At 40.5% G+C, this 12069-nt stretch overlaps 1 protein-coding gene across 1 annotated transcript; it reads left to right on the top strand.

The window, feature by feature from the left end:
• Nucleotides 1–1897: 1897 nt before the first annotated feature.
• Nucleotides 1898–11601, top strand: LOC136477980 (ATP-dependent DNA helicase homolog RECG, chloroplastic). Its single transcript, XM_066476288.1, has 17 exons — nucleotides 1898–2050; nucleotides 2153–2284; nucleotides 2413–2530; nucleotides 3066–3581; nucleotides 3672–3784; nucleotides 4869–5100; nucleotides 5434–5597; nucleotides 6006–6087; nucleotides 6993–7082; nucleotides 7672–7905; nucleotides 8835–8906; nucleotides 9092–9241; nucleotides 9329–9472; nucleotides 9859–10017; nucleotides 10292–10375; nucleotides 10505–11077; nucleotides 11177–11601. Exons 2-17 carry the CDS (start codon nucleotides 2196–2198, stop codon nucleotides 11267–11269), a joined length of 2913 nt encoding a protein of 970 aa, XP_066332385.1. The 5' UTR covers nucleotides 1898–2050; nucleotides 2153–2195; the 3' UTR covers nucleotides 11270–11601.
• The last annotated feature ends 468 nt before the right edge of the window (nucleotides 11602–12069 follow it).

The raw sequence follows: 12069 nt of genomic DNA, 5'->3' as shown, positions 1-12069 counted from the left end.
GGAGGGCTTTGGCTAAGCTTACAAGGTTGCTATGTCAATACAAATAGACAAGAGGGTGAGCTTGAGCCGACCATAGAGCTTAAATAGAAGCCTCCACTGAAATAGAGCCGTTGTACCCCTTCACTGGACACAACACGGGGTGACCGGACACTCCGATCATATTGACCAGACGCTGGACCTCAGCGTCTGGTCACGCGATGCGTGCCACATGTCCTCTCTCTTCAAATGTTGATCGTCCCGATCTCAACGGTCAAGTGATGACCGGACGCTGCAGCTCAAAGTGACCGGACAGCTGAGCCCCAGCGTCTGGTCAGTTTCCAATACGCATTCAGATACGATTTTTCACGACCGGACGCGTCCGGTCATGCTCGACCGGACACACACAGCGTCCGATCACTCGGTGACTCCTCTATGCGCGACCATGTCAGTGTGATCGGACATAGCCAGCCAGCATCCGGTCAATGATCGACGCTGCGCTTTTTCTACTGCTACTGACCGGACGCACCGGTCCTTCAGAGATCAGCATCCGGTCACTTATAGTGACCTCCATCTTTTTCTGTCTAGGGCACCGGTGGTACCGTTGGACTGTCTGCACTCTACGGGCGGACACTCCGCCGGTGAAGTTCCTAACCCTTGCTCAAATATGCCAACCACCACGTGTATCACCTTGTGCACATGTGTTAGCATATTTTCACAAATATTTTCAAGGGTATTAGCACTCCACTAGATCCTAAATATATATGCAATGAGTTAGAGCATCTAGTGGCACTTTGATAACCGCATTTCGATACGAGTTTAACCCCTCTTAATAGTACGACTATCAAACCTAAATATGATCACACTCTCTAAGTGTCTTGATCACACTCTCTAGTTTATTTTTCTCTTTCTTATTTTCAAGTCCGAGCACTTGATCATCAACATGGCATCACGATCATCATGTCATGATCTTCATTTGCTTCACAACTTGAAATGTGCTACCTATGTTATGATCACTTAATAAACTAGGTTAGCACTTAGGGTTTCATTAATTCACCAAAACCAAACTAGAGCTTTCACCTTCCTCTCTCTCCCTCCCTCGTGGATCCTATGGGTGCGGGCGATGCGGGCTACACGGCTGGCGCTCCTCCTCCTCCACCTCTACGACAACTCTGACGATGACGTGGAGGCCGGATCCAGCCTCCCCACGGCGGCGCTCCTCCTCCTCCACCTCTACATCAACTCCGGCTGCGGCGGGGAGGCCAGATCTGGTGGCATGGAGGCCGGATCCGATGACATGGAGGCCGGAAGCCCTGCGGCGACCCTCCAACTCCAGGCATCAGCTCCCTGGGCGTCGACCCTCCTCCACCTCTATGTCAACTTTGGCTGCAGGGAGGCCGGATCGAGCTCGATGGTGGAGGACGCGCCCCAGCGGCAGATCCAGCGAGCGACAGAGGCGACGGCGCATGGACGGGCTCGGTGGGCCCGTGGATGGGCTCATCGGGCTTGTCCACGGGCTTTCTTATTTTTTTGTTTTTTTATTTGATTAACCGAGGCGGACGGCCAACCGCCTCCGTTAAGACCGGATTAACCGTGACCTTTTGGCGGAGGCGGACGGCTTGTCCGCCTCGGTTAATCGGGTCCGCCTCGGTTAATTTTTACGCAATAGTGTTAATTGCAGTGTCCTAATAAATTTTATTATTGTTTTATTTGTCTGAGATCAATGCTACATTAGCCATTAGCAGTGTCCCATGGAGTGGATAAATACGAAAATCAGGGAGGGAATATTGGAATAAATAAAATAAAAAGAGTTAAAAAAGGAAAGAAAGAAATAAGATTTTTTGTAAAAAAAACCCGGCCCAACAACCTGGGCCTAAGAAGCCAGTCTGGGGTGCCGTCCGCCGCAGGCCGCAGCCGCCTTCACCCCGCGGCCCGCGTGCGCTCTGTCTCCCCACCTGGCCACCTCTCTCTATCTCTGCGAGACTGCGACGACGAGGCTACAGCCTACAGCCGCCTCCCTACGCCAGGTGCCGAGGTCTTCGTCGGTCCCTTCGCCGGCGACGACACCCACCAGGTATTCCCACCTCTTCTCTTCCCTTCATGCTGTGCGAAACCGAGCACCCAAACCCTAAGTTAAGCTATCACTGTTTGATGCCTACTAACTTCGAACTTTCAGAAATTATACCATTATCGGGTGTACATGTGTACACAGTACACCCATGTCCTTCACTGGTTCCGCCCCCGTAGTAAGGGTAATCTCTTTGGAGTTTCGGAGGGGGCGCTCTAGAAGGATCGTTTCCAAAATGAGGTATTGTTTTGTACTTTTGTTCAGATTTTAGGATTTTTTCAGTACCTTATCCGCGAAGCTGTATTGAAATTTATATTTATGAGTAGAGACTAGTGATGAGGATGTTTACAGAATCTCTTGTACTTCAGATTTAGGAATGCTCTCGGTTCTAGACTCTTCCAGTGGTGTTCGCATGAGTATCATACATCTGTCCGGAAGCTGTTGGATGTGGATGGAGCGTCGGAGAGATCAAAGCTCCTTAAAAAAGTAAGTGGTTTGATCGCACTTTATTGCTGTCATCTGTTAATTTTAGCCTTCATTTTGCCATGCATCATTGGTGGCTTTGAGTCTGTCTACTCATCTGTCCCACATCGCAGTCCTAATATACTAGCTACCGTTTGATCCTTGAAATGCTCAAGAGATGTTAGCTACTAAGAACAGAGCGGCAACAACTTATTTGTTTGCCATTTGTGTATGTTTTGTTATTTCCGTTGTAGTTTAGTTTTAGGTCTAAAGGGATTACGTTACTTAATTATGTTGATTTTACAGATTGTGCATTTTTCTGTTTGTTTCTGCTTTTCACCTGAGGTTCCGACATATTTCAACCCGTAAGAGTTGCAAAAATTTTAAAGCACACTCCAAGGGCCAGTTCCAGCTCTAACCCCATTATTGCTTTAAGATTTGCCCAACTCTCATTCATGATGAAGCATAAATTCATAAAAGTACTGCTCAAGAAACTATTTACTCTTCATCTTTTCCTTCTGCAAAAACTAAGCTTACTCTGAAATATGTACTACTGCAGGTGTCTGTTTTGATGGGTTATAGCAATCCACAAGATTTAGTCGAGCAACAAATAGCCCCCGGGGAATCTACTGCAGAGTTGATTAGTGCCTTCAAAGAAATTGATTTCCCAGAAATTGCTGCAAAGTTTCCATGCATAAAAATTGGTGATGCATCACCTGTTGAACTGTATGAGGATTCTACTAACATGAAGTTTAAAGAAACTGTGCTTTCTGAAAACCTCACAAATTTCATCCGAGGTTCAGGTCGAAATTTGGAGACAGCTTATGAATTTCATAATGACTGTCATCCATTGAGTCAAACACCCACAACTGCAGACGATCTTTCAATCAGTGAAGATATTTCTCTCATGACACAGCATATTTCTCAGGAACCAGCAGTTGATAAGAAGTCTTGTCCCGAGTCATTGTCAGATGCTATAACCTCTGACAACAGTATACTGGATAAAAGTATCAGGTGCTTGCCTGGAACAACTAGTAGGCAATATCGCCAGCTAGAGGATGCTGGTTTCCATACGGTATCAGCTGTCAAGTGACTTCTTTCGTATTGTCTTTTTGATTTTGTAAAATCAAAAAAAAAAAACCTCACACCTCGCCTTCTTTTATAGGTCCGCAAATTATTGCAGCATTTTCCTCGGACTTATGCAGATCTGCAAAACCCTCAAGGTCCCATAGAAGATGGGCAGTACATTATGTTATTTGGTACTGTTATATCTTCCAGGTAATTAAATATTATCCATTAGAGATTTAGAGCCATACAATGCATGCAGAAGGTGCAGAAATTTAAGAGAAAATGAGTGGGCCGTTTAGTCCATCAGTTGAATTGGATTGTTATGGAGCAAGGAAGGAGCTTTTATGAAATATGCTTGGAGTCTTTTGATATAATTGTGTAGTAGCTTAAATTGCATGGTACTGTTTCGTCTAGGATTATTTGGGTATGGCTTCGTCAAGAATGTTAGATATCTGTTTAGTCTTGCTGCCAACTTCTGAACTTCAAACTCACTGAAGTTGGTCATGATTCTTTCATCACCACTTAATTCAAGCAATATTTCCTCAACAATATTTAGCTCATTTTACTGCCTTGAGAAGGAAGTAATTTATGCTCTAGCACATTTCTTATAGAGTTAAATGCATGAATGGCCCCTGAACTTGTCAAGGGGTGCTATTTAGGTCCACGAACTTTGAAAACGTATTAAGGTCTCTAATCTTATTAAGTGGTGTATTGCAGTGGTTGGTATGGTCCAGAAATGGACCTGCAGTGCACCATTTTACAAGTTTAGGACGTGCACTGCATCACTTAACAAGTTTAGGGACCCAGAAATGCATTTTCAAAGTTTGTGGACCTAAGCGGCACCCCTTGACAAGTTCAGGGGCCGCTAATGCATTTAACTCTTTCATAAAAGGGGTTAAAATGATGATTTGTAAAGGATTTGTTTTGTTCAGCAAGGAAATTCATGTTTGTGTATGTGTGTGGATCAAACAAATAAGAATAAGATAATAGATACTCTTTTGAAGAAGAAATAATTTGTAAATTTTGCTGATTACTGAAGAAAATATGGAAAGCTAATGGAAGATCCCAATTGCTTTCAAAGTATGCAAGGCAAATCGGAAATCATCACTTCATTATTGTTGAATATTCTGAAATTCCATGTTCCCTGTAAAATTCTTAACACAGTTACTGTACACTAATCATATTTTTTGCAAGATCTCTATTGTGGCCATGATTTTCTAGACAAAGCAGTACACCATTGTTGATATTTCACTATGCTTTCTTGTAAATACTTCATTTGTGACTGTGTTCTCAGGGGAATCAAGGTTAAGTCCACTTTAGGTTTTCTTGAGGTGGTTGTTGGTTGTTCCATAGTCGAGTCTGAATTGAGCTCTTCAGTTGAGGGTAGTCACTCCGGAGCAGAGCAGAAGAGAATTCATTTGCACCTCAAGAAATTTTTCAGTGGCACACGTTTCTCTTCCCAATATTTTCTTAACTGTATGTCAGCAAAGCACAAGGAGGGGGATCTTGTTTATGTTAGTGGTAAGGTTGGTGTACTAAAATATTGTTTTCTGTCACATACTACTTGTTGACCCTTTCCGGCAGTTCTCCTTAATTATGAAGCATGCCTGCAGGCCTTTTTGTTCTTTCTTTCTTTCTTTCTGATATTTGTTCGGTAATGCTACAGTGCAAACTGATTTGTAACCATAAAAACTCACTTTGTGTTTATCCAAGTGCACCTTTAACAATAGCCATAATGTAGCTTTATTGTGCAAATGTTGTCTCTTTTAAAGAACTTTTTTGAACTCTTGGGGATTAAGGAATTAACTGCTTAATAACAGCATATGTAGATGAATAACCTACTGATTCTGCCTGTGCAGATTAAAAAGGCACTTGCTAATGGCCATTATGAGTTGAAGGAGCACACAATTGACGCTCTTGAAGGAGAAGGGGAACAAAGCACTATGCTCGACAGGAAACCACACCCTATATACCCATCAAAAGCGGGATTAAAACCTAGTCTGCTGGGCCTTTCTATCTCTAGGTTGGTGCATGATGTCTCACGTCTGTCTTTTGTCTAGTTACTTTAAGACTACATCAAGTAAACCATGAAACCGTTGGTTCTACATCTGCAAATATGCCTAATCTAAAAGTTCAATTCGGATGAAATGAAAAAAGGGAAAAGCTGAGGTGGTTTGTTAGAATGATGGTCGTGTCCTCGATAAAATTAGTTCCTAATTAAATTTCCAAGTAACAAATGCAGTTTACCCCCTCAACTTTTGCCCAAGTTTAGGATAAAATGCCCATCATATGCTGTGTGAATAACTTACACTAGGTCCGCATTTTCAGGGATGACTGCAGACCGTTAGCCTCTTACCTTATTTGTATTGCATTCACATACACGTTATTATGTTCCATTCAAGTTATGAAAGACATTGCAATTTGTGCACAGGGCCTTGAAGATACTGAACCCGGATGTTGATCCTATGCCTCCTGATGTTCTCGTTGAATTCAACTTGCTTAATCTCTTTGATGTAAGCAGTACCTTGAAATATATTTCACTTTATAATTATTCTTCTTGCATGAACGATAGTAGGAACCTTTCTTTATTGAACTATATGTAGTACAAACATAGATACGAATGTTTGCTCTGCATTACCTTTGGATTTCTCTGTGAACTACTCTGTGTGCTGATCTCTTTAACTGAATGACCATACTAGGTATGTTCAGCAACGCTATTTAATTAGTACATGGTGTGTTCCCTTTTTTTAATCTCTAGTTTTTTTTATCATTTAGTAAAATTTTGTTTTCTCTTGTTGTGTTTCATCTAAAGCCTACCCTGTTTGCTTGCGGCTGAAGGGTTTTACCGCCGCTGAAGTAAATTGCCGTATAAGAATTACCTGCTGAATTCCATGCAATAACTGATACAGCTGTATAAATAAACTGTTGCCAGAATTCCTGCAGTTTAACTATTTTTATCTGGCAAACATTTATTTTGTGAATTTATTAATTGGACATGAAAAAACACGAGGTGTGTTCAGAAAAGTTTTATTATTACTTGCCCTGTCCATCAATATAAGGTGTGTTCTTTAGGAAGTCTTTAAAAATGTAGATGTTTGAACTTAGTAACTTTCGCATTATAATTTCAATTGCTAATATGTACACTAAAAATTTATATAAATTTGACTAACTGTTGGTCAAAACTCGCACAGTTTGAACTTTCAAATCAAATTTTTTCGTACATTGATGGATGAAGGGAGTTATACTGCGAAAGAGGTTGATCCTAAGTTATTTCCTGTGGACTGTGTAAATGCCCAAAATGACACCTGTTTTAGGGCAGTTAAAAGGCATTGCATTTTTTCTGACTCGTGGGAGGATGTCTTGGTATGTTTCTGATTTTCTAAATAATGTATTCAATAACATTTTTGGTTAATTTTAGGCTTATATGGGAATTCATAAACCTAAGGATCGATCTGAAGCTGATTTAGCTCGAAGAAGGCATATATTTGATGATTTCTTTTACCTCCAGGTATCATTGTTGTTTTCAGTTTCAGTTTCAGCCCGTTTGCTTGTTGACATCTGTGCAAGAGCTCATTGTATATGTTAGAAATTTCAGCTGTATTATGTGGCTTGTTAGTATGAAGGGCGGGCCTGGTGCAAGCGGTAAGGCTGTGGGTAAGGCTTGCTACTAACACCTGTGACCGGAAGGTCCCGGGTTCGAGTCGCGGTCTCCTCGCATTGCAATGGTGAGGGTAAGGCTTGCCACTAACACGCTTCCCCAGACCCCGCACAGAGCGGGAGCTCTCGCACTGGGTATGCTCTTTGTGGCTTGTTAGTCTGCAACTTGCTTGGCATGCTATGTTGACTTGATAAATAATGGATATTGCCACGTTCACATTTCTTTGAGCTCATAATAACTGTTCTCATTCTCAATCATACCTTGGTTAGTTAACGGTTCAAATAAACATGTGCAATGTTTTCAAATCTTCTAATCGACCCTAGTCACCATGGCTTGGTGGCACCGATAAGCCCGACTAACCGCAACTAATCATGATTACTCAGACCACTTGATAACCTTGAACATGTGCCACTTGCAACAACATTGGTTGTTATTTCAGTTGGGAAGACTATTTCAAATGCTTGAAGCAGTTGGTACGCGGGTTGAGAAAGAGGAATTGTTATACAAGTGTAAAAATCATGAGCTAAATACTGTTGGTGTAGACGATTGGTCTCCTCTTACAAAGAAATTGTTGAGTGCTCTTCCTTATTCGCTTACTCAAAGTCAAATGAATGCTGTTAAAGAGATTATATGGGATCTCAGGAGACCAGTTCCCATGAACAGACTCTTGCAGGTAACTATTATTTGCACCTTTCTTAGTTTGTTATCCAAACATTTCAGTATTTCATTCTTGTTTCTAGACTTGGTTCATCAGTGTAGATGTTCTAGTGGACTCTAATTAATTGTCATCATATCACTTGCAATTTGTTGTACATTTCTTGTTTCAGTCATATTTGTTTTAAAGGATTTCTTTGGAGTTGTTTGAGGTACTTTCTAATATGCATCCCACCTTATCTTATGATTCTTAAAACAGTAAGTATGATAATACTATATCTTTCTGTTGAAAATTCAAATCTGTTATCTCCTCCATTTTTTATTTGGTCTTCTAGTTCTAGGAGTTAAAGTTTGTTCTCTATTAGTTGATGCTATGGTAATTCAATGAGAGACTTGGCTACCTTTCCTAAAGACTTAAGTTGCTGCTACCTCATTTACCTACATTTTACAGAATGCAGTTCTTCTACACAATAGGTGGTTGAGGAACAAATGAATTTAGAAACTACCAGGAAATACACCTTTAGTGTGGTGGTACCATTTTCCGTTTTTTTCTTAAGAAAGTTTGGGGAAACATTACAAAATGCCTGCATCTGTTTGGATTGTTACTCAGTAACCCCATTGTAGTTTGCCAGAAACACAGGTGCACAACTTTATTGTGGTTGAGGAATAAAGGAATCTAAAATGCTGGCAAGAAAGACAACTTTAGTGAGGTGGTACCATGTTGTGTTTTTTTCTTTATAATAAAGATTGGGGAAGCATAACAAAATGTTTGCGTCTGTTTTGATTGTTACTAGAAAAAATCATTGTAGTCTGCCAGTTTGCGATCTATTTTAATTTGGCATACGCTATCTGCAAATGTGTTACTCATATTTATTGTGGCTTATATGAAATTATGTAATTACGAATATTGTTATAAGCTTACAAATGTTTTCTATTTGTTGGTGACAGGGGGATGTTGGCTGTGGAAAGACCATTGTTGCTTTCCTGGCATGTATGGAGGTTGTTAATTCAGGGTTTCAGGTATCATACTACTCCGCATTAATATTGTTGCCTTGTTTACTTTATACCAAAGAAGTCAGTGCAATCCAGCTTGCTGAGTTATAATAAGTTGTTCACGCAAACAGAAGATACGAGAAAACAAACTATTATTGTCCCTGTGGCACTTTCTTCAGTTTAATATATTCACCTTTTACATTCCTTTCTAGGCCGCTTTCATGGTTCCAACAGAGGTGCTTGCTGTCCAGCATTATGAACACCTAACTTCATTGCTAGAGAAGTTTGATGGAGATGAGAAACCAAATATTGCCTTGCTAACTGGTTCAACTTCCACAAGGGAGTCAAGGATAATTCGAAATGCAAGCTGTTCTCCCTAGTTCTTTCACTCACTCTCAAGTTCCATATGCATATATTAATATCTTTGCTTTATTTGTATTCTATCACAGGGTCTGAAAACTGGAGAGATAGCCATGGTCATTGGAACACACAGCTTAATAGCTGATAAAACTGATTTTTCATCTTTACGTATCTCTGTTATAGATGAACAGCAGCGCTTTGGAGTTGTACAGAGAGGCAGGTTTAATAGTAAGGTATTGCTGAGCATATGTTGTTCACATTGAATGTTAACTATGCATTTTCTTCCTGTATGCTATTTTGTTCTAGTACTGGCACAGAAACTGTAATTCTTGGTGGTGGGCTTAGGTTTAAGTTTCTTGGTTAAGGAATATGATTACCAGGATTCTCGTATTGTCTTTCTATACCTAATTTGATGAGTACATGTTCTGATCTCTGCACCTTGTGGACATGCATTTATTACTACCATAATTTGTCAATAGCAAACTCCTACTGGTGATTAGCTACGAGTTGATTGATGCCTTTCTGTTTGCGTTTTAAAGCCGACAACATTTATGGCTCCCCATGTTCTTGCATTTATTAAGTTTTGTTTACTAAGCTAAAATTTCACATTTTGTTACAGCTATATACTTCTTCCTCAAAGTTGAGTGATGAAAATACAAGTTCAGATGAGACTTCTGATTCTGAAACATTTATGGCTCCCCATGTTCTTGCAATGTCAGCTACCCCAATTCCAAGAACATTGGCACTTGCTTTATATGGTGATATGTCTCTTACTCAGGTATGCTGCTGCAGATACGTTGGTTTTCCATGTAACGTATAGGGAGTACATAGGTACCACGTCCAAAATAAACATAAAGCTAGACTAATTCTAGACTAATACAAATTTATTATTAAACAATCAGTAGCACATTCTGCCTGATGCTAGGGACCTGCTACTTCAAAATTTAACAAATCAGATTTAGGAGTTTATGCAAACGTTGGTTTACTGCATCTTTAAATTTCATATTCACAGGTATTATAGTTTTTCATATCTGACATCATGTTCCTTGTAGATTACGGACTTGCCTCCTGGAAGGCAACCTATTGAAACGCTTGCTCTTGAAGGAAATGATGTTGGGTTTGAAACTGTCTTCCAGGTGATGACATGATTTTGCCTTTTGTTTCTTTTGTTGGACCTAAATCTTTTTGTTTCTTCTGTGTGTATGTAGATGCAGTGAGCTCCGCTTTTCTTATGTCTTCTGTTTCAATCTTATGATGATCCGCAGATGATGAGGGATGAACTGATAGATGCGGGCAAGGTCTACCTTGTGTATCCTATCATAGATGAGTCCGAGCAGTTGCCACAACTCCGTGCTGCAACGGCTGAATTTGATTCCATAAAGAAAAAATTCGAAGGCTATCCCTGTGGGCTATTGCACGGCCGCATGAGGAGCAATGAGAAGGAAGAAACTCTTACCAGTTTTAGAAGCGGAGAAACACGCATTCTCCTCTCGACACAGGTGATTGAGATCGGGGTCGATGTTCCTGATGCTTCCATGATGATTGTCATGAATGCCGAGAGGTTTGGAATCGCTCAACTGCATCAGCTGCGAGGGAGAGTAGGCCGCGGTGAAAGGAAATCCAGATGCATATTCCTGGCTTCCACTTCGAGCACACTGCCAAGGTTGAAGGTGCTCGAAAAATCTTCTGATGGGTTTTACCTGGCTAACGCAGACCTGCTGCTCCGTGGCCCTGGCAATCTACTAGGCAAAAAGCAATCTGGTCATCTTCCGGAATTTCCAATAGCTAGATTGGAGATCGATGGCGGTATTTTACAAGAGGCCCATCTTGCCGCTCTGGTAAGTTCTTCCCTTGAATTTTCTAAAAGATATTTCATAAAGTGTTTCCATTTATATTGAGCCGACTGTCTTGTAACATTCTTTGGGTTATCAACGCAGAAAGTTCTGGTGGCAAGCAACGACCTAGCATTGTATCCACGGCTGAAGGTGGAGCTCAGCATGAGGCAGCCATTGTGCATTCTTGGAGATTGACCTGTGCAACCGTGAGGTATTCAGATAGATCTCTGTGAATGGCCCTTCTAAGGCAGTCTTAGTTTGCATGTATATATAACAGCACTGCTAGTAGGATCGTAGCGTAGGCAAAGTTGGCATGCCATCTGACGAGCGAGGCATGTACTATGGATAGCTATTGCTAATGACAAAATGAATATTTTCTTTTCTGAAGTTATCCCTACTGCTTTCCTGAGACATGTACTTTGAAGATTAACTGAACAAGGCCTGAGGTGGAAATGTGTATGCCTGTACAAGATAAGAATGCACAATGTATGCAGCATGATTTCATTAGAAGTTGACCTTTGACGATCCTTGACGTCTCCTGGTTTGACTAGACTCCGATTCCCCTTCTGGAATTAGTTGTTGATTTTCAAGGACCTCCTTGAACTTTAATACTCGATAACATATACATCTTTACTTTTAAAGCTGGACAACCCTTAAACCATTTATAAGTGATTTATTAGATGGTTTTGTTCACTTGGTGGTGTCTCTCTCTTATGTAAAAAAACATAACTTTTTCAAAGCCGTAGGAATACAAACTTTATAACAAAATTGTAGAGCTTGACATGATCTAAAACTTTATAATTGATAACCTTTCATTTGAGGTATTTTAGAGGCTCAAATATTTGTTTTAAGTTACTAGATTTTAAATTTTAAACTTTTATTATTTTTTCGAAGACCTCTTGTGTTAATATGGTCTATATCAAAGGTGTAATTCCTAGTAAGATCTTTAACTTTGTAGTTGAGTTTTTTTGTTTTTTTAAAGACCTATGTTCTTG

Source organism: Miscanthus floridulus, chromosome 8 (assembly GCF_019320115.1).
Source record: "Miscanthus floridulus cultivar M001 chromosome 8, ASM1932011v1, whole genome shotgun sequence".
NCBI classification, from domain to species: Eukaryota; Viridiplantae; Streptophyta; class Magnoliopsida; order Poales; family Poaceae; genus Miscanthus; species Miscanthus floridulus.
This window is presented reverse-complemented; position numbering and strand designations above follow the sequence as displayed.

Excerpts from the sequence above, each read along its gene's own strand:
- LOC136477980 (XM_066476288.1), top strand. The coding sequence starts at position 2,196 with ATGTCCTTCACTGGTTCCGCCCCCGTAGTAAGGGTAATCTCTTTGGAG. Across the intron at positions 8,907-9,091 it reads TTGTTAATTCAGGGTTTCAG|GCCGCTTTCATGGTTCCAAC; the intron begins GTATCATACTAC and ends ATTCCTTTCTAG. Across the intron at positions 9,242-9,328 it reads AGTCAAGGATAATTCGAAAT|GGTCTGAAAACTGGAGAGAT; the intron begins GCAAGCTGTTCT and ends ATTCTATCACAG.